We start from the raw sequence: 22614 nt of genomic DNA on the forward strand, positions 1-22614 counted from the left end.
CTAGCCATGTGAGAATGAACTCACATGAGACTTGATGAACTTTTTTGCACTTTCTGCTTGTGGAGATTGTTAATTCCTAAGTCTTAACAGCATTTTTTGGGAGGGGTGCGGTGGGTGCACAGTTCATGTGATAATGCTCTCAGTGGCTTTTAGGTTCTAAGACAGTTTCCTTTGTACACAGATAGGGTACACAGCTCTGCTCCAGAAAGAGAATTGGTTCTTGAAAAAATACAAAAGACCTCTCTTCTGACTCACTGTGTCTTTTCATGTTCCCCTTGTCATGCCCCTGAGCTCAGATCTTCCCTGCATGCCTTCCCCGGGCTCTGACTGTTGCCCTGTGGTGTTTTTCAGTGGTGCGCCTGTCTCTTCACAGGCTCTCAGTGGTGACGCGGCAGTCCAAAGCTGTTGCAGCATAAGTGCTGCTCTCTGCACTTCTGACAGATACTACTTATTCTTGGTCTCCTGTAGAGTGGTGGCTTTCACACCATTTCCCCTTTATCTTAGTAACAGGCTGCTTTATTTTGTAAACAGCCCTTTCTATATAAATAGATTGCAGCCTCTGAAGAGGACCCTTGAGGTTCTGCTTCCATCTGACCACTCACAGAGGCCCTCGAGGCAGACAGTGCTTTCCTGTGAGAAAGGTCTATCGGAACCTTGTAGAACACCTGGGGGAAGTACATATGGAGAGTCCTTTTCTGCAGAGTGGGTTATGTATCGAAGTGCCCAGCATCCTGTGGGGTGATCCAACACTGTGAATTCCCTCAGATCCAAACAGGCTTCCCATGAAATCTGGGCTTGTATGAATCTCCTAAAGTAAATCTTTGTCCACTCTGCCTGCCCCTCAGTATGTCCCCTCCTGAAACTGAGCACTACCCACCTACCCTACTCCCCCTCCCCTCCAGTCCCACTGTATTGATCCCAGGGATGACTTTCCTCTCAGTCACCTCCGGGATGCAAAGAAGTCTATACATCTAGTTCAGATTAAGAAATTCAGGTGGGAGTCCGGCGGTAGCACAGCGGGTAAAGCGCACGTGGTGCAAAGCGTAAGGATCCCGGTTCGAGCCCCCAGCTCCCCACCTGCAGGGGAGTCGCTTCACAGGCGGTGAAGCAGGTCTGCAGGTGTCTGTCTTTCTCGCCCCCTCTTGTCTTCCACTCCTCTCTCCATTTCTCTCTGTCCTGTCCAACAACAACAACATCAATAACAACAACATTAATAACTACAACAATAATAAAAACAACAAGGGAAACAAAAAGGGAAAATAAATAAATATTAAAAAAAAGAAATTCAGGTTATCTGATTAGTGAGAAGTTGAAGGTGGGCTCTCACCAGACCACTGAGACTCTGTTATGGAGGCTTTAACAACTGATAAGAGGAAACTCAGCCAGGTTCTGGCAATAGAACATCTGGCAGGTGGTACACTTCATTCTCAGATGTATAAAATCATCTGGTAAAACCTTATATTTTGCCTCTTGTAAATCACCAACCCACCAGCCTTAACAAAATTAGTTTTAAAAGGGAGGGGAGGGAGAATCAGGTAAACTTTTGACAAGGAATCTCTGCAGATACACAAACCTCTGTTTGAGTTGACTGTGCCGTGTAGCTAAAAATAATGCTTGACTCCAGGAATGGTTGCAAGGATTTTTACATGTGGTGTTGGAATTTATTTAAATCTCTGTAACCTTAAAAAAAAAAAATCTTGATTTTCATTTAGTATAACAGAAGAGAACTATAACTTCCTGCCTCAAAGCCCATCTAAGAAAGATTTTGAAGGGAAGAGTGGGACCAAAGTCAGCCGGACATTCAGCTACATCAAGAATAAGATGTCCAGCAGCAAGAAGAGCAGAGTGAGTAGCATGCAGGGGCCCCTGCATGGCCCTCCCCCACTCATCTGTACACTGTGCCCCATAACTTCTTCTTTGAGCGTTTGCCCTTCTTCCGTAGCCAGTCAACAGCGTCAGGTTGAGCCTGATGTCTGCTTGTTGCTGACTTTGAAAGTGACTGGGATCCATGTGGATTCAGTCGGCTAGGAAGGATCATCAGTTTCCCCTGAATGGGTACTCACGGGATGCACCACGAGAAGGTCGATCCAATGCATCCCTGCCCCACAACTGATGAGACATGAGGACATATGGAAATAAACCCAGAGATGCTCTCTGAAATAGGCTAATCCACAAGGAACCGTGGCCTCATCAAAAATGACAAGAGATAGGGCCACGTAGGACACAGGTGAGCTGCTCTCTCCCTTGTCTGGGTGCATGTTCCTCATGGGAAGCAGGCTGAAACCCAGGTTTCTCAGACTTCACAAGTCCTATACTCTTCAGCTTCAGTGCTTAAATAATAACTAATTTTATTATTAAAAATGAATATATCAGGGGCCGGCGGTAACACAGTGGGTTAAGTACATGTGGTGCAAAGCGCAAGGACCGGCATAAGGATCCTGGTTCAAGCCTCCAGCTCCCCACCTGCAGGGGAATCGCTTCACAGGCAGTGAAGCAGGTCTGCAGGTGTCTGTCTTTCTCTCCCCCTCTCTGTCTTCCCCATCTCTCTCCATTTTTCTCTGTCTTATCCAGCAACGACAACAGCAATAACAACAATAATAACAACAACAATAAATAACAAGGGCAGCAAAGGGGAAAAAAATAGCCTCCAGGAGCAGTGGATTCGTAGTGCAGCACCGAGCCCCAGCAATAACCCTGGAGGCAAAAAAAAAAAAAATAGCATAGATCAAGAAAGCTCAAAGTTCAGCTGGAGGAATTTTTTGTCAAGATTAGAATATTTACTGACAATATTTATGTTAGGGTTTAGAGGTTAGGAATTTAATGCCACAAAAAATTATATAAGAATTCTTTAAATTTGTCTTATTATCTTTATTTATTTATTGGATAGAGAAAGCCAGATATTAAGAGGAAAGGGGAGAAAGGGAGAGAGACACCTACAGCCTGCTTCAACATTCATGAGGCTTCCCCCCTGCTGGTGGTGACGGGGGGGGGGGGGGGGGGGGGTGTTGAGCCTGGGTCCTTACACATTGTGAAGTGCACTCAGCCAGGTGCACCATCACCTGGCCCCAAGTCTAAGAACTTTTAAGACAAACACAGATTCTTAAATCTCTTCCTAGAAGGTCAGATGTTAGTGCACCTGGTAAAGCGCACACTTGACAGTGTGTAAAGACCCAGGTTCAAAACCCCTGCTGCCCCCCCCCACAGGAGGGGAGCTTCTTGGAAGGTGAAATAGTGCTACAGGTGTCTCTCTGTCTCCTTCCCACTCTCTCCCCAGCACTCACAAAATAAAACCTGTAGTCTCCACCTTGAAAAGGGTTAGATCTGTTTGAACGAGTTCGGGATGTTGCTCTGATTATTCTAGAACACTGCTGTGCTCTCCCTGGGCATTGAACCTGGCACTCTTGGTACCTCGGGCTTGAGAATCCTTTTGCATGACCATTATGCCATCTCCCCAGCCCAGGATGTTTCTGTTTTTAAACTGGTGAACATTTTTCCTAGCAAACTGGGTACTGAAAGAGCATCAGATCATGACGATTCCCCTTTCTGTCCATATCCCCAGTGACAGTGACCTTGAGGACAGAACAGTGGGGGCACCACCCCCTCAGTCAAGGTCAGTGAGGGAGCACAAGCAGCAGGAAGAAAACAGTGGCAGAGTTCTCCCCCACATCCCCCTACTGACCCCCTTTGCCACAGCACTGCTCAGCTTTGGTTTATGAGGGTGAGGGTGAGCCTGGGAGCCTCAGGCATGTGAGTCTCTGAATAACCATTCTACTATCTCCCCTACCCACCCACAAGTCTGATGCAGCCCCTCCTTACTCTACAGTCTGAAGTGCAGGGAAGTGCCCCTCTGGTCTCTGAACTGATTAACACTGAGGCAGGGCCTCTGGTGGTCCAGCCTGGCTTCTGCAAGTCACACCCCAAGCTCACACTCACCCAGCTCCACCCCCGAGCCTCAGCTCTCTCTTCCTACCTATCTAAATGGCCTGAAAGACCTAGTTTGTTGGTAGGAGAACAAAGAGAACAGACAGGAAGGGTGAAGGCAGTTTGTGTTGCAGCAAAGCCCTTGTGGGCAGAAGCCACCTCCACTGGCTTTTGTCCTCTCCCAGCATCTCCCCAGCAAAGCAACAGCATTCTTGTGCAACCAGACTGCTTCCTCTTTCATGCGGGACTTCAAGGTTTAATCTCTGTGGGCCTGTGCGTTCCCCAGCAGTGGGGGTCTCTCAGAGAAATGGCCAGCCTGGAGCCTGATAGTAGCCTAGGTCTCTCTCTCTCTCGTGTGATGAGAAGTCCAGGGAGCCCCAGGGGCCAAAAGGTTCTAGGAAGCTTAGGAGCCACTGTTCAGTTGCTACCAGCTAACTCAGAGTAAAATTGTGTTGCAGCCTTCCTAAAGAATAGGTTGGATTTTGTCAGCTGTAGCCAAAGGCAGTAAGAAACAAGGGAAACACCAATACATTTTGCATTGTTGCACCCATGGCACAACTTGATCTTGCAGAAGTATTTTATCTTAGAGTGATGATGCTAACTATGCTTTTTTGTTTGTTTTGTGGTTGTTCTGACTACTAAATAATGTTATTTTTCCATAAAGTTACAAACTGGAAAGTGTCACAGTAGATGCTAACACCGATTTTTTTTTTTCATGGAAAAGGGTACATTTTTACTTCTTTTAAATTATGCAGAGAGATAACACTGGAGGCTGTAGGATTCAATTGTATAAGTCTCTCAGAATGGCTTGGAACTTCTGCTTTCCTTGTCGTTAAGCACAGCGTGTGATTTCAGATAAAATAGTCTACAGTTACTAGTTTAGAGGTAGTGCAGGCAGTATATTAAATTGTGGTGTTTGGTCATATTCAAGGGAGCCTGAAGTCAGCCACTTGGCCAGATTCACATTCCTGGTACCATGTTTGCCTGCAGCACTGGCATGCATATAAATATATATTTGGGAAATGGAGTACTGACCCCCTCCTTTGGCTTTTGTCATTCATTACCTGGTGTGCGTTAGTAGAAGAATATATTAAAGTGTGCTTAAAGAGAGATGGCCTAAACAGGAAGTGTAACAGGAAGACAGGGTCATTTCTGCTTTTGTCTTTTAGTATCTTCTAGTGATAGCTCTGTTTCCTGCCAAGTTAAGTTTGCTTGCTCCCAAGTACTTAAACCTTAACATTGCTCATGTTTTCTTTCATCAAGGGAGTGGATTGACCTCCCAATATCTGTCCTGTCACGCTGGTTACCTTTTTCCTAAACTCTCCTCTTTGCCAGAAACGGAGACATAGTCCAAACACTTCAGGCATATTTAGTGTTAAGTTCATACCTATAGATATGTACATGTGTACAATCTACCACGCCCACCACCAGAGTCCTTGTGCGATCACACCTACTTCCCCCAGCCCCTCCCTCTCATATCCTTCATCTGACTTGAAATCAGTATTTTTAGATGCAGGGGTGAAATTTCTGCACACCTGCTGATACACTGCGTGGTTAGATAATGGCGTTCAGCTCTGGCTCCTTATTCCTGTGGTCTGCATCAGCCTTTCAAAGGAACTTGCTCATAGAGAAGTTTATTTGCAGGGCGGGGTGCATAGCAGAATGGTTATGCAAAAAGACTCTCATGCCTGAGGCTCCAATGGCCCAGGTTCAGTCCCACTCACCACCATAAGCCAGAGCTGATCAGTGCTCTGGTTAAAAAAAAAAAAAGTATTTGCAGTGACCTACGTGCGTGCTCAGTACAGTCTCCTTTCTTTCCCTCCATGGTTGAAGGTCTGCAACTGAACAGTCGCTTAATCACAGCGAGTCCCAGTGTCCAGAGCACTCTGATTATTTTTTGAGTCATTCTTTTCTGTAGGTGGGTAGCTTTAGAAAAGGAGACAATCCATTTCCTGGATCAGATCTTAGTGTAGTTTCCTGAACCTTTCCCTCTAAAGGCTGTCAGCTTCTGTTTCCCCAGCACACCATTCTTTTAGCCAGGGGAAAGCCAAACAGTCACCCCTTTACCACAAACAAGTTCCCTTAGGAAACCACTGCTTCTTCATAAAGTGGAGAGTCTGTTTTTGAATAGATAAGCCGTGCTGCTTAACTGCTAGTGTGAACACACCAGCCTCAGTTCCCCACTCCTCCAGTCTCGCAACTTGAACATTATCGGCTCACGCATGCCACTTTGAGGGGGCCTTGGGTATGCTTCACTTCCTGTGTCCTCCATCCCTCCGGTGGCTGGCTCTAAGGAGACAGCATTCAAATAGTTAAGATCATCTTAAGCAGCTCAGCCCTCCCTCCTTCCCTTTCTCAACCAGTCTCTGGCTTCCTCTTACTGCTGCTTCTCTCACCGCCCCGGGCCCCCAGGCTGCTGCCTTGGCTCCAACTCCAGCGGCATGAGCCCCTCCTGCATGAGCACACTTCCTGGCATGGGGGTCGAGCCATGTCGGTAAAATGGGGCCGCTTCCATGAAGTGCCCCTCATAACAGTGAGGTTCATAGGACCGAAGCATGGTGAGGTAAGAGCCTGCCTTCTTTGACGCACTCAATTCTCAGAGACCCAGAGGCAGGCATTAAACGGCTCCTCGGCTGACTGTCCTATTTTCATTCCAGAAAAAGCAGATTTGGATTGTTACAGAGGGTAAGATAATAGTGTTTTTTATTTTATTTTATTTTTTTCCATTTCTGAAGAGCATTACAAAGCTTGAGAGAAGTTAGATGCTATGGGAGATTTTTTTTTTTTCTACTTGTGATGTGCTTTAGCCTATATGAGCAAAAAGTTGGATATTTTTTTTTCAGTTGACCAGCTTATGCATGGAGAAACCTTCCACAAAATGGCATTAAAAGAAATTATTTGAAAAATACTCAAATTTGGTTACTGATTTTTATGAGTTTGTAAGTACTTAAACAGTTGCCAATTTCCACCCAGCAGTTTCCTGTTTTGATAAAGTGAAGTCACTTGTTTTTCTCCTTTCTTCTTTTGTTGCCTGTAATTCTGAAGTGTAACAATTTGGCTTAGACTTGGGTTTTTTTTTTTTTTTTTTTTTAAAGAATATCTTCTGTCAGACTAGGACTTTGTGTGAATCATAGGCTTAGCAGATATTCAGCATCTCTGCATCAAGGAGGGATTCTGAACAGTGATTCTAAAAACTGGAGTTCTGAGTGGTCTGGGAGGTGGCACACTGGCTGAGGCACTAGACTCTCAAGAATGAGGTCCTGAGTTCAATCCCCAGCATCACATGCACCAGAGTGTTGTCTGGTTCTTTCTCTCTCTCCTATCTTTCTCATTAATAAGCAAATAAAATCTTTTTCTGACTTGCTGGACACTCGCTATGTGACCTTTTGTGAGTCAGCCACTCTCTCCAGCCCAGGGCAACCAGAGCTGAACTCTAATCTCCCAGGTCCGGTTCTTGACTTCCTCTTGCACAATACCTGGTCCTTGGCCTACAGGACATCATGAAACATCTCTGGGCCTTCATCTCCTGAGATGTACACTGAAGACAACCAGGGTCCTTGCAAGAACAGACAACACACACAGTAGTCACTTTCTTTCTTCTTCTTTTTTTTAATATTTATTCATTTATTCCCTTTTGTTGCCCTTGTTTTCTTGTTGTAGTTATTGTTGTTGTTACTGATGTCATCATTGTTGGATAGGACAGAGACAAATGGGAGAGAGGAGGGGAAGACAGAGAGGGGGAGAGAAAGACACCTGCAGACCTGCTTCACCACTTGTGAAGCGACCCCCCCTGCAGGTAGGGAGCCGAGCCGGGGGCTCAAACCGGGATCCTTATGCTGGTCCTTGCGCTTTGCGCCATGTGCACTTAACCCACTGCGCTACCGCCCGACTCCCAGTAGTCACTTTCTTACTACAGGGCTCAGCTCACAGCAAAGCCAACATGCCAGCAGTGGTGGGTTATCTTCTTACCTGTAAAATGGGAAGAAGCATGGTGCCCAGAGTCAGTGGACCAGGTGAAACTGTTGGGAGCGTTGGCTGGGAATGGGAAGCAGGCACATAGAGCTGCGGGATCACTCCTGCTTGCAGTGAGAATAACCTTGTATTCCTGGAAGGGGGGAATCTCGGTGCCATCACGCCAGTTGGTAGGTGCCTTCTCTGTGAATTCTAGTTAGTGGTCTAGTTGGCTTAGAAGGAAAGTGATATTAATCACATTTCTGCAGGGCTCCCACTGTGGGGAGCAGTTATGGGTCCTGTGGTCCCAGCCTGGAATAGCAGAGTGCCCCAAGGAGGACCCTGACCAATTGAATGCCTTAGAGAGAATCTAGCACTTGTCTTTAAACTCCTCCCCCCAATTTAAAAATCAGACTAAAATCACTCTCCATGAGTCCTGAGACTGTAATAAGTCAAACCTGAAGATGTCTCTGTGTGTGTGTGTGGGGGGGTGTGCGGTTTGCTGAGTGTTTCTGGGTAGTGGGGAGCATGGAGTGGGGAGGAGGGTGTCAGAATGTGCTCTCACCTCAGGACTTGTGACTGGTGTGAGGAGTCAGAGGAACCTTGGAGTCACTTCTGAGCTGCCTGGTCCTCCCACCCTCTGCTGGTCCCATCGTTGCCCTTCCCTTCTGCTGCTGGAGTCACTGCAGGTTCCTGCCTGGGCCGTGCATGGCCTCACTAAGGAGCGGAGGATTCAAGGCGCCCGGGGCCCTCCTGCCCCAGCGTCCGGAGCCCCTGTCCAGCACTGCCCCCTGAATATTATGTCTGTGGGCATAAAGGATCCCTCTAATCCACCAGCGAACTGCTGGGTGTGCCCAGCCCCCATAGGGTATTATTAATCTAACGATCAGGAAGGGGAGAACCAGAGCATAATCCTAGTACGCACAGTGCCTCGGATCAAACATGGCACCTCGTGCTTGGCAGTGCAGTGCTTCATCCACTCTGCCACTCCTTGGGGTTTTTCTAATGTACATTGAATGCTTCCAGCTTAATAATATAACTGTGTCCAGGGCACTGTTCCCACCTTGTAGACGAAGCACTCACCAGCCACGAGAGGACTTGTCCACAAGGTGCTCAGGTGAAGGGAAGGCCTTCCAGTGCTCAACTAACTGTGGACTCTTCTCCATGACAGGAAAAGGAAAAAGAGAAGGACAGAATTAAGGAGAAGGAGAAGGACTCCAAAGAGAAGGAGAAAGACAAGAAGACAGTCAACGGACACTCCTTCAGCTCCATCCCCACCGTGGGCCCCATCAGCTGTGGCCAGTGTCTGAAACCTTTTACCAACAAGGACGCCTACTCGTGTGCAAGTAAGGCCTGCCTCTCCCTGTGACCCCTCTCCCCCTCTGCTCCTCCCGTGTGTGAAGAAAAGCAGCCCCTTTTTCTTTCTTTCTATCTATCTATCTATCTATCTATCTATCTATCTATCTATCTATCTTAAGGTGACCTCATTGAAGAAGCAAGCCCTAAACACATAACATACAGCCCATTTGTTCAGAGTTCCCCAGTCAGAAACCCTAGGCTGCCTGTCCCCGGAAATCTGTGTCCTCATGAAGCTGGCTTGCAGTCACAGACCCCAGTGCTACCCCACAGCCCGAACGGGTGCTCCCACTCACGCTCTCTCCTGCTGATTTGGTGTGTGCTCTGCCAGTCATACCACTGAGTAGTGGGGACGCCCCTTCCTGTGCAGCCACGGCTACAGTAGTTCTCCCAAGGCCACCAGTATGGGCTGATTCTATGGCTAGCTAGCTAGCTGTCTATATCTAGGCGTGAATCTTCCATTTTCCAGCAGTGCTGCTTTCACTTCCTTTTTAGTTCACGTCTACACCTATTACTACTTCCGAGTGTCTGTCCTTTTTTTTCCTTCTTCTCTCTCAGATAAGTGAAACCGTGCCTGACTTCCTCTGGCATTTTCCAGATTCGCTTTTCATTCATTGATGCTATAAAAACAAGATTCCTGGTGACAAACTCTTCAGGTCCTGTTGGATGGGGTACAAAGCCCTCTGATTTACTTCCGGTATCGCTTACCCCTCTGGGAGTATGGACCAGAATATTTTGGGGAGGGGATGCAGAAGGTGGGAGTTCTGGCTTCTGTACTTGCTTGTGAGGGAGCACGTTCTGCCTGCACCCATGTCAGAAGCAAAGTGAGTGTTTCTCATGATGTCATGACATGACATGGGCTCATTCTCAGTCATGGGGGCAGGGGTCGTTACCCCCAAGTGACCTGTCACTCAAAGTAGTTAACTTATTGAAACCTGAAAACAAAATTTAAAGTGTATTTGATGTCACCACAGTAGTCATTTCCACCTGCTTTCGTGAGAGAAGACAGACTTAAAATGAGCACACTGCCCACGCCATAGTGGCTGTGATACAGCTGTTGTAACCTACCAGTTGTGTGTAGCGGGGATAAGACCTCACCAGTGTTCGCGTCCAGACCACTACACCTCCTTGAGGGCAGATCTACACACCTGAGCTGTGACTTGGGGCACCGAGAACTGCCCCCCCAGCACCCAGTGATAAACTGCAAGTGACCTTGGAGACAGTCACAGTCTAGCCTCCCCCTAGTGTTTGTGATTCAGAGCCCTGAAGCGCCAAGGACACCAGCAAAATGTCTGCAGTGAGTGACATTAGCTCCAAGACAGGTGGCTCTCAGTTCTAGGCCAGTGGTCACTACATGTACTTTCTCTCAGATTTTATTTCTTAATTTATTAGAGACCGTGAGAAATCAAGAGGAGTGGGGGAGAAATAGTGAGGAAGAGAGAAGCCTGAAGCACTGCTTCACTACTTGCAAAGCTTTCCCCCAGCAGGTAGGGACTGGGGACTTAAACCTTGGTCCTTGTGCATTGTAACATGTGCGCCCAACACCACCACCTGGCCCCGTCTCTCTCTCTCTCTCTCTCTCTCTCTCTTTATTTTTTTTTTTTTTTTTTTTTTTTTTTTTTTGCCACCAGGGGTATCGCTGCACTAGGTGACCATTTTTTCCTGTTTGTTGTTTTTTGTTTGTTTGTTTGTTTTTCTATTTTATTTGTCAGGACAGAGGGAAATTGAGAGAGGAGGGGGAGATAGAGAGGGAGAGACACATCTGTAGTACCACTTCTCCATTTGTGAAGCTTCCCCCCTGCAGGTGTCGGGATCAGGGGTTTGCTCCTTGCACATGGAAATATGTCTGCTTAATCAGGTGTGCTGTCTCCCGGATTCTCGCCCCCCTTCCTCCTGCCCAACCCCCCCCTTTTGAAAGATTTTATTTTTAACTTAATAGGACAGAAAGAAACTGAGAGGTAAAGGGGGATAGAGAGGGTGAGAGAGACACCTGCATCACTGTTTCACCACTTTTGAAGCTTTCCCCTTACAGGTGGGGGGGACCAGGGGTTGGAACCCAGGTCGTTGTGCATGGTAACATGCACTTAGCCAAATGCACCACTGCCCAGCCCCACACATGGTCTTTATGTTCGTCTGTCATGAAAATAGTGTTAGCCTTCCCATGGTGTGTGCACGCTTCATGTGGAAGTCACGCCTGAACTAGCAGGACTCCTACCCATCATCAGACTGTCCACATATTTCAGTGTTCTGTGATGCCAGTGAATTGTTCTGACTTAACATTTGTTTATAAAGGGAGTGGGTGGGGCGGGGACGGGGAAGGCCTTCTGTCTTCCACTCTGGGCTACTGCTTCACGAAGAGCTGAGCAGGCGGATATTCTAGGGAACCTCGCCGAATCAGACCAGCATTATGTTTCCATTTGGCATGGGGTGGTGCTAAGGAGGTCGTAGGGATGCGTGTGTTTTGCCATTGGCTCACTTGCCGTGTTGTTGTTAGCAGTGATATTTTTCAGATCCATGGCTTCTCTGCAGGGCTTTGTCTCGTTCTCATTAGAGAGCACTTGAAGCTCACTGAGCACAGCACCTCTAAACCCATGCCACTACAGCATGCAGAAAGTAAGCAATACTGCTACCACATTGCCCAGTGCTTCTTCCTCCCTCAAGAAACCCCCTCTACCACGGGAGAAACGGAGCTCCTGGGGCCAGGGGATGAATCCCTCAGCAGAGCACACAGTTGACGCTGTGTGAGCTCCTGAGTACAAGCCCTGAGCATCATGTGAGAGCAGTAAGCAAGGGAGGCTCGTGCTGTGGTGTCTCTCCTCTCTCTCTGTCCCTCTCTTTCTCTCTCTCTCTCTCTCTCTCTCACACACACACACACACACACACACACACACACACACACACTGTACAAAAGAAAAGTAAGAGTCTACTAGGAGTGATGGAATTGCATAGGCACAAAACCTCAGTGAAGCCCTCACAGCCAAACAAGCTGACAGACAGCATGGTGCCCGTGACTGCTCTCTGCACTGACACTTTCTCTTGGAGTTAAGTCCAGGGCCAGGCAAGCAGAGACAGTTCCCTCCAACATCCAAAGTATGGCTCTGATTTAACGTTTTTACTAGTGACTTAAAGTGATTTACAAGGCTCTGAGATACTAGGAGTACAGTTCCACACTGCTCCTACCACCGAAGTCCTCCCACAGAATGGCCGTGAATATCCTTCCTGCCAAGTTCCTCTTCCCTGTTTCAGAGCACTGGCCTCAGTGAGAAGGAAAAAAAAAGAGAGAGAGAGAAAGAGAAAGCTTATTTCATGATTAGCAGTTGTGAAAAAAAAAAATGTTAGAAAAGCAGACTGGACACTTGATTTCAGCTGTAAAAGATTAAGAGGCTTGGGTTAAAAGAGGCTGATCTTAACAGGTGGCCAAAAAAAAGTCCCTGAGGGAACCCATAACCACATGACACAGAGCATCCCTCTCAACTAGGGACAGGCCAATGCCCTCAGGGCTTGTCCTGGGAGCTGGAATCAGATCCCTAAATAAAACCAAAACGGAGAGCTTTAAAGAGGTAACCTGTGCTAATGGACCTAAACAGATTCCCAGCTGCTAGCCTGCAAAAGCATGGAGGAAACTTGCCCTCTCCGGAGATCCAGAGTGATGAATCTACATCAGGCAAGAACCTGGGCCCCAGGCTGACACCAGCGAGCTGTACTGGAGCCCCAAGCTAAATAGGGTCCACTAGAGGGAGGGCTTAGTGGAAACTGCCCCCCCCAGTGGTGTGGGAGCACGCACCTGTTGGCCTCCGAAGTCCACCTTTGTTGTCTGAGTGCGTGAACAGAGAGCACATGGCTGTGCGCCGTGAGGAGAAGGAAACCACAGCTCATTGGGCTGCCGTTGTTCTCAGTGCAGCGTGTGCCAGGATTCCCCTGAAGAAGGGCTCCAGGGTACCTTCTGGAGCTTTCCACGGCCCACAGATACCAGAACAGCCTACCAAGAGTCACCCGTGGGGGGCCTGGTACTCACAAGGAAAAGCTGAAGCTTGAGACTGAAACTGCAGCTCTTTGCCACACTCCTATGTAGTAGTTACACAGCTGATAGGTAGGGCAGTGCCTTCAAGATGTCTTTACCAGAACTGTTGTCATGCAAGATGCAGAATTTTTTTTATTTTTTATTTATTTATTTTTTTTCCTCCAGGGTTATTGCTGGGTCTCGGTGCCTGCATCATGAATCCACTGCTCCTGGAGGCCATTTTTCACCCTTTTGTTGTCCTTGTTGTTGTAACCCTGTTGTGGTTATTGTTGTTGTTGTTGATGTCATTCATTCTTGGATAGGACAGAGAGAAATGGAGAGAGGAGGGGAAGACAGAGAGGGGGAAGAAAGGTAGACACCTGCAGACAAGCTTCACCGCCTGTGAAGCGACTCCCCTGCGGGTGGGGAGCCGGGGGCTCGAACCAGGATCCTTATGCCGCTCCTTGCGCTTTGCACCACCTGCGATTAACCCACTGTGCTACCACCCGACCCCCTAGTTTTTTTTTTTATAATATATGAGTAATTGTTCCCCACATAAAGAATAGACCATGCTCAGTCTGTGGCCAGATTTTTTTTTTTTTTTTGCCTCCAGAGTTATCGCTGAGGCTCAATGCCTGCACTACGAATCCTCTGCTCCTGGAGGCCATTTTTTCCCCTTTGTTGCCCTTGTTGTTTATTGTTGTTATTGTTATTATTGTTATTGTTGCTGATAAGGACAGAAATGGAGAGGAGAAGATGACAGAGAAGGGGAGAAAAAGACACCTGCAGGCCTGCTTCACTAATTGTGAGGCAACCCCCCCCTGCGGGTGGGGAGCCTGGGTCTCGAACCAGGATCCTTACGCCAACCTTTGCTCTTCGCACCATGTGCGCTTTACCCTCTGCACGACTGCCCGGCCCCTTGTGGTCAGATTTTAACAACAACATCTTCACTACCCACTTGGTTGTTTTTCCTTCCATCTCTGCGTAGCTGAATAGAATGGTGACAAGGCAGCCCACGGCTACAGAAACTGCTGGTGTTTGCGCCTACTCACCTGTATGAATGAAGGTGCCGTCAGCATTATGAACTCCAAACCAAACACAGAGTTTAGACTGGACACTGAGGTAGATGTGTGAATTGCCACGGATTTCATATTTTTTTAATGTTTCTTTCATTTTTAATAGGGCAGAGAGAAATTGAGAGAGCAAGGGGAAGGTAGGAGGAGAGAGAGAGAGAGAGAGAGAGAGACCTTTAGACCTTCACTGCATGTGAAGCATCCTTCCTGCAGAAGGAGACCTGGGGCTTGAACCGGGATCCTTGTGCATAGTAACATGTGTGCTTAACCAGGTGCACTATCACCTGGCCCTGATTGCTCATTAAAAAAAAAAAAAAATGAAAGCATACTGTTGCTCTCACTCCTTGACTTTACAGGTAAATATTAAAATTCTAACTCAAATTTATACCAGTTGCTTTACATACTTCATGGCAGATGCTATAAAAATACATCATTTCTTATTTAAGACCTTTTAAAAGGAGAAAACCAATAAAGCAGGCTGGCTGTTAGTTTGAAGCCTACAATGTTTATAAGAAAGGGGCCATTTATCTTTTTAACTGGTGAATTTTATTCTTTTTTTTTCCAAGTTTTTATTCCTCCTTTTTTTTACCTTTTTTGTTGTTGTTGTTGTTGTTGTTGTTGTTGTTGTTGCAGTTATTATTGTTGTTGGTATTGTTGTCAACGTTGTTAGATAGGACAGAGAGAAGTGGAGAGAGGAGGAGAAGACAGAGGAGGGGAAGAAAGACAGACACCTGCAGGCCTGCTTCACCGCTTGTGAAGCGACTCCCCTGCAGGTGGGGAGCCAGGGACTCCAACCGGGATCCTTACACCGGTCCTTGAGCTTTGCGCCACGTGCGTTTAACCAGCTGTGCTACCGCCCGACTCCCTAACTGATGAATTTTAATAGTAAGTTGCCTAAAGGGTCTGGAAGCAGACTGTTTGCTGAAGCCCAGTTATGTCCAGTGAGCATCCATTCTGTTCAGGTAGGGACTAATCCAGTATCTTCTGCCACAGTTCTTTAAGGTCATAAGCTTGCTCTGACTTCTACTTGCTCAGCAAAAAGCAAAGAAGAGAAGTCTGCTTCTAAGGTCTAAACTGAAAGCCCAAGGAACGGTTGGCCAGGGCCTGGTAGTTACCCTTACACACTTAGAGTAACAACTTTGTTGTCGTCGTCGTTGTACACTCATTCCTGCAGGTTTCAAAACCACACATTTAATTTGCACCCCCTGCCAGCACAGAAGCCTCGGAGCCCTCTGCTTCACGAGTAGCTTTGCACCCAGCTGAGGCGGGTTCTGGAATAAGCCCCACCCTGGTGGTGGCAGTGGGGTTCCTGTATGATGGTGTGCAGCCTGCCTCTTGCAGAAAAGGGGGAGGAGAAGTCAGGGCTTGGGAGCAAAGGCACAGCATGTAGTCATCTTCCCACAGGAACAGAAGCCAGCCCTGGCTGGCTCCAGCTCCCTGAAGGACGCAGCCTGCTGTGAACGTGAACGCCTGTGTGTGACACACCATCTGTTATCTTAAAAGGGTGGAAAGATGAGTCACTCGGGGACTTGTGCTTCCTTCCCTCCCCTCCATCCCCTGTCGCATTTTGCATCTTCCCAGAAGTCTGAGAAGATGTGGCATCCCCACCTCCCAGGGAGCCCTTCTGCTCGGAGCTGCCCTGGGAGTCGCATAACCCTTAGGGCTTTGGGGAGCCCTAAGTCCTCTGGTCCCCAGGAAGTTGCGCAGTTTTGACAGGGAGGCTCTCATGCTCATGGTTAAGATCAGCCATAGAGTTGTAGTGGTGATGTTATGATGTGTCATGGGGGGGGGGGGCATAATGGATGTGCAAACAGATTCATGCCTGAGGCTCTGAGGTCCCATTTTGTTTGTTTGTTTGTTTATTTGTTTTTCTTTTTGCCTCCAGTGTTATCACTGGGGCTCAGTATAAAGCCACTACTCCTGGCCTTTTTTTTTTTAATAGAACAGAGACAAATTGAGAGGGGAGGGGAAGACAGAGAGGGAGAAAGACACCTGCAGACTTGTTTCACTGCTTGTGAAGCAACCCCCCTGCAGTTGGGGAGACGGGCTCAAACCAAGATCCTTGCGCAGGTCCTTAACACTTCGTACTATGTGCACTTAAGCTGGTGCACCACTATCCGACCCCCTGAGGTCCCAGGTTCAGTCTCCCATACCAGAGCTGAGCAGTGCTTTGATAATAATAATAATAATAATAATAAATATAAAAATGATGTGACGTGATGGACCAGGTGGTCTGCAGTCCTCACCAAGGGTCCTCAAAAGGCTGAGTCCTTTTGTGTGTGGACTTATGTAGGGATGGTCATGATCACAGACGCAGGAGACAGCCTCTGTGTGCTTTCTACGCCTGAAAAGAGAAAAGACCAGACCATAGAAGGCAAGCCTGGGGCCCCTTGTGAGGACTGATTCAAAGCAAGTCCACTGAACAGAAACCTGCCACTTCCCCTCAGCCAGAACCCTGCTCTTGTTTGGGGGGGTAATAGGGGAAATTCTTATTCTTGCAGTTAAGTGAAGTTTTCCTTGGATAATCAGCTGTTCACGGCAGAGGCCCCCGATAATTTGGTTTTGGGAATACTGGGCGGAGGCTTTAAGAATAAGGACTCTTGTTTACGTTTGAGGTTTTGGACCTTGCCAGTGGCTTCTGATTGCTTTTAACAGATGTAACATGAGATGATGTTGATTTATTTTCTGTTGCGTTAGCAGCTTCTGAGTGCTTTTGTGGTAGGTTGTTTCTCTTGATTTAAAAAGTAAACAAGCAGACAGGCTGCAGCGTTGGTTGGAACCCTGGCAATTTGGGATGTGTGCCGTAGTTAGATGTCACTTTGGATTTTAGCCGAGAAAGCGGCTAAGATAAACAGCTTTCCGGCATTTGGTGTTCATTGCCTATGCAAGATAGTGAATACATGTAACTAATTGGCTATGGAAAGAAAAAATATTTCTAGGGGAAAGAATAGCTAGGTGATAAAAATCCATTCTCATTCAAGCAGCCCACTCTCATCTTGTTTCCATTTTGTTTACCAGTGAACTTCTGAAAACTGCTGTTGGAAACCTGTCAACTGAAATGATTTGGCTCTTTTTTGTGGCTTTCCCCCATTCTGTGCCTCAAGCTGTGGCTATTACACCAGCTACCGAGAACCTCTGAGGTACCGTTCATATCAAAGCTCTATCAGGCTGTGCCCCACGCCCCAAAGATTCTAAACAAGAAGTTGCAGAAGCAACTCTGGAGCTTGTCTTCCTAAACAGCTCCTTTTCAAGTGGTTCTCCTTTGTTTTCTAGGTTGGGGGTCAGAGTGATAGGAGGAAGGTGCACCTTTCTGTCCTTAAAATGAACCCTTCCGGGGAGTGGGCTTACGCACACACAGTGCAAAGCACAAAGAGTGGCACAGGGATCCAGATTCAAGCCCCCAGCTCCCCACTTGCAGGGGGCTTGCTTCACAAGTGATGAAGCAGGTCTGCAGGTGTCTGTCTTTCTCTCCCCCTCTCTGTCTTCCCCTCTCTCCATTTCTCTCTGTCCTACCAAATAACAGCATCAACAATAATAGCAACAACAACAATGAAAAAAGATGATCCAGGAGGTAGCACAGTGGATAAAGCATCGGACTCTCAAGCATGAGGTCCTGAGTTCGATCCCTGGCAGCACATATACCAGAATAATGTCTGGTTCTTTCTCTCTCCTCCAATCGTTCTCATAAATAAATAAATAAAGTCTAAAAAAAAAAAGAAGAAAGAAAGTAAAAAGATGGCCACCAGGAGCAGTGGATTCATAGTGCAGGTACCGAGCCCCAGCGATAACCCTTCCACCTGTATCCTTTATTTTTAATAATTTTTATTTATTTATTTTTTCCCTTTTGTAGCCCTTGTTTTTTATTGTTGTAGTTATTGTTGTTGTTGTTATTGATGTCATCGTTGTTGGATAGGACAGAGAGAGATGGGGAAGACAGAGAGGGCGAGAAAAAGACAGACACCTGCAGACCTGCTTCACTGCCTGTGAAGCGACTCCCCTGCAGGTGGGGAGCCAGTGGCTCGAACTGGGATCCTTATGCTGGCCCTTGCGCTTTGTATCACCTGAGCTTAACCCGCTGCGCTACCGCCCAACTCCCACCTGTATCCTTAAGAAGGGTTAGAGGGTGTTGCTCACATCAGTTTTGCAGCTCAGGGCTGCTTCTCACGGCCAGAGCACAGAACTCGTCAGCGCGTGGGTTGGTAGACTGGAGCACCGGGAGCCCCTGACTATTACAGAGCTCGGCTCTGAAAGGGAAAGCCTCGCTCCTGCGAACAAGCCTTGTGCTCTTGCTAGTCTGTCATTTCAGTTCCCTTCAACTCAAACCCTTCACTGACCCTTCTGTGCAGTTAGATCTGTGAAGCCTCCTGTGTTACAGACAACCCCAACCTAGCCTTTGAAAACTGCTCTCACTCCTGAGCCGTTGCCTTTTCTCCTGCTGAGCCGGAAAGAACGCAGAAGCATGAGGGTTCATTCACAGAGACCTGTGGCTAAGGTTCAGAAACGTGGCAACAGACAAATGATAGTTTCCAATCACCCAGCTTTGGCTTCAATTTCTTTTGTTGCAGAAGGAAAAGTTGAAGGTGATGCTGTTTGCTTTTAAGTGCAGATGATGATTAAGGGGTCAGTCAACTCTGTCCTCCACAAGCCACTATGCTGTAAGACCTATTTTGAAGAGCTTTGGAAAATGAAAGCATATGGCTAGCTGCTATTGGGAAATCTTCTTTAAAAAAATGAAAGGTCAAATTGTCCCTCAATCTTCGTGACCACATGGTATGGTTTGTGGCAGAGAGCTTGAACACGTACTCGAAAATTGCCTTCAAATCTCGTGTTCACGGTACTTGTCTGTTTTCCAAAACAGAGAAATGATGTTAACCTCTTAACTCTGGCTGATGTCAGTGGGCATGGAGTTCCTAACCCACCCACACCCAGCACTAGAACTGTCACGGCGACTGTGATGAGCTGAGTTCTTTGCACATAGGTATTTGAGCCAGCTAAGTAGAACCATCTATCACCCAACGTGTGGGCACAGCATGAAGTGGACAGAGGGGCACCGCAGCTGGGCGGTGGGCTCGGGGACAGGTCCCCACTGGCTGGAGAACTGCTCCGCAGGGCTGCTTCCTAAAATCACATATTTTTTTATATTTATTTTCCCTTTTGTTGCCCTTGTTGTTTTGTTGTTGTTGTTTTAGTTATTGTTGTTGTTATTGATGTCGTTGTTGGATAGGGTACAGAGAAATGGAGAGAGCGAGAGAAAGAGAGACACCTGCAGACCTGCTTCACCACCTGTGTAGCGACGCCCCTGCAGGTGAGGAGCCGAGGGCTCGAACCGGGATCCTTACACCAGTCCTTGGCGCTTCACACCACGTGCGCTTAACCTGCTGCTTTACCACCCAACTCCCACATTTTTTTTAAAGATGGGTGTTGCTGTTAGGATTCGTCAGTTGGGGTTGTGTTTTAGACTTTAAGCACTGCCTGGGAACTGGAGTACTACTGAAATCTGTATTTCTGTATTACTGGAGTTTCATTGGAAGTCTGTTCAAAAGTTGCCAATGCTGGGCTCTCCATGGTTGATGGAGCTGGAAAAGAGGGCGGGTCGTCCCAGGAGGAGTGAGCTCAGAAAGCAGCCCTGTGTGCAGGCAGGGCGCTGGCTGCTTTCCTATGTGGGAGTCGAGGGCAGCTTCTCCTGCAAGCCCACCACCCTCTGTGCTGCCCGTGGAAGCAAAGCGTATTACTGACTCCCAGTAAAGTGGGAACGAATGGGGCGGGGCCAGGTGGTGGCACACTCAGTTGAACACACCTGTTGCAGTGCGCAAGGACTTGAGTTCGAGCCCCCAGTCTCCACCTGCAGGAGGAAAGCTTTGCAAATGGTAAAGCAGGGCTGCAGGTATCTGTCTCTCCCCCTCTCTATCTCCACCTTCCTTCTCAATTTCTGGTCATCTCTATCCAATAAATAAAGATAATAAAAAAATAAGAAAGAATGGTAGGCTAGTGGTGGCACACTTAATTAAGTGTAACATTACCATATGCGAGTACCAGGTTCAAGCCCTTGGTCCCCACCTGCAAGGGGGGAATCTTCACAAGTAGTGAAGCAGGGCTGCAGGTGCCTCTCAGTCTCTCTCCCTATCTCCCCCTCCTTTCTCAGTTTTTCTCTGTCTCTACCCAACAATAAATAAATTTTAAAAATTAAAGTAAAAAAGAGGACAGCAAGTACTTTTTCTTTAAAAAGAAAAAGGAAGCACCTTTCTCTCTCTTTGTCTCTCTCCTCCCTTTTTAAAAATTTTTTTTTAATATTTATTTTATTTATTCCCTTTTGTTGCCCTTGTTGTTTTATTGTTGTAGTTATTGTTGTTGTTGTTGGATAGGACAGAGAGAAATGGAGAGAGGAGGGGAAGACAGAGAGGGGGAGAGAAAGACAGACACCTGCAGACCTGTTTCACCGCCTGTGAAGCAGCTCCCCTGCAGGTGGGGAGCCGGGGCTCGAACCGGGATCCTTATGCCGGTCCTTGTGCTTTGCGCCACCTGCGCTTAACCCACTGCGCTACAGCCCGACTCCCATCCTCCTCCCTTTTTTGTTGTTGACATTGTACATACATATTTCCACCACTCCTGGGCCGATTTTTGTTGTTTTCGCCGGGCTGGCTTCACGGGCGGGTAACAGACGACCCGGGACTCATGGTTGAGCTGTACCGCAGTATCTCTTTATTTTCATGCAGGACGCAGCGCAATCTATACCAAGCTAAGCTAAACTAAAAACTACAATCTTGTCCTTATAAATATACTAGCCCAGTAGGGTGGGAACAGGATGCGACGCAGAGAGGGTGGAGACAAAAGTGACTGGTGAAAATCAGGGTATGACAAGGAGAGGGGGCGGAGCAGGCAAGAATTCTACCACTCAACCACCAATGCCCTGGAGGGAGGGTGGTGCTTTATGTAAATGTAAAAGTGATTTATGTAAATAGACCACAGCAGTGGTTATGTAAATAGAATAGTGTTAAGCAGGGGGGATTAAACTAATGAAACAGAAGGGGTTTTTAGAAGCATACCAACAGATTTTTTCATTCTTTTTTATAATCTCAGATAGAAAAAGATACTGCCACAGTACCCCACCATCTGTGGAGATTCCTCTGGTCCCTTGGTGCTCCCATGTGGTGCTGGGGTTTGAACCTGGGCTTTTCCCATGGTTAAGCACAAGCTATGCTAACAACTCCCTGCCCCCAAAAAAGATGTCCTTGTATCACTGGAATGTAAGACAAGAAGATCTAGATGAAAATTGTTTGTCATTTATCATAGGTACAATTAATCTTTGTTGTAATATTTTGAAATATTTATAACAAAGTCCAAGGGAATATTTGCAGGATTTTTAGGGGTTTGATTATCACTGGGACTTAGTACCTGCACAACAAATCCATCGGTCCTCCTTGCCTTTTCTTTTTTTTTTTTTTTTTCTTTTCTAGAACAGATAGAAGTTGAGAGGGAACAGAGGAAGGGAGAGAGGAGGCCGGCCTATAGCACTGCCTCACTGTTCTTGAAGCTCCCCCCCCCTGCATGTAGGGTGAAGAAGGCTTGAACCCAGATCCTTGCACATGGTGATGAGTGTGCCCACTGCCTGGCCCCTGACTTTTAAAATTTTATACCGTGTGTGCCCAGCATTCAAAATGAAAAGAAAGCAACAGAGTGTTTTAAGAAAATAGGCTGTTTGGGTCAACACTGAATTCCTGTTTTCTTGTGTAAGCCTTCCCTTCTGTTTTGTGAATACACAAGGTCCGTCCTTCTACTCAGTCATCCGGGTTCTGCCCACCAGCTCTCTCCCTCCAGCAATGCCTGTGTCACCGGGCTGCACAGCTCTCCCTCCAGCAATGCCTGTATCACCAGGCTGCACAGAGGAAAGGAACCACAAGTGCACGAAGCAGCCCCTCTCCCTGCCTCGCCGGCCATTGCCAATACTTCCCAGAAGAGATGGGCCAGGCTGGGGAGCTAGCACAGTGGTTATGCGAGAAGCTTTTCTCTTTTTTTTTTTCCTTTTATATTTATTTATTGCCTTTGTTTTATTGTTGTAGTTATTACTATTATTATTAGTGTCATCCTTGTTGGATAGGACAGAGAGAAATGGGAGAGAGGAGGGTTAGACAGAGAGGGGGAGAGAAAGACAGACACCTGCAGACCTGCTTCACTGCTTATGAAGCAACGCCCCTGCAGGTGGGGAGCCGGGGGCTTGAACCAGGATCTTTATGCCGGTCCTGGCGCTTGGCGCCACCTGTGCTTAACCCACTGTGCTGCCGCCCAACTCCCAGCGGAAAGCTTTTCATGCCTGAA

General features: G+C 47.3%; 1 protein-coding gene across 14 annotated transcripts in view; it reads left to right on the plus strand.

Moving 5' to 3' along the window:
* AKAP13 (A-kinase anchoring protein 13) overlaps nucleotides 1-22614 on the plus strand; it is a 323919-nt gene that overhangs the window by 267850 nt on the left and 33455 nt on the right. For all 14 annotated transcript variants that reach the window (XR_009546608.1, XM_060179361.1, XM_060179364.1 and 11 more), the window contains 2 exons: nucleotides 1713-1845; nucleotides 9044-9218. Coding sequence is in view for 13 of the 14 variants with exons in the window: in XM_060179361.1 (XP_060035344.1) it covers nucleotides 1713-1845; nucleotides 9044-9218 (308 nt within the window). In the remaining variant the exon portion in view is untranslated. The remainder of the gene's footprint in view (nucleotides 1-1712; nucleotides 1846-9043; nucleotides 9219-22614) is intronic.

Source organism: Erinaceus europaeus, chromosome 20, assembly GCF_950295315.1.
Source record: "Erinaceus europaeus chromosome 20, mEriEur2.1, whole genome shotgun sequence".
Lineage (NCBI taxonomy): Eukaryota > Metazoa > Chordata > Mammalia > Eulipotyphla > Erinaceidae > Erinaceus > Erinaceus europaeus.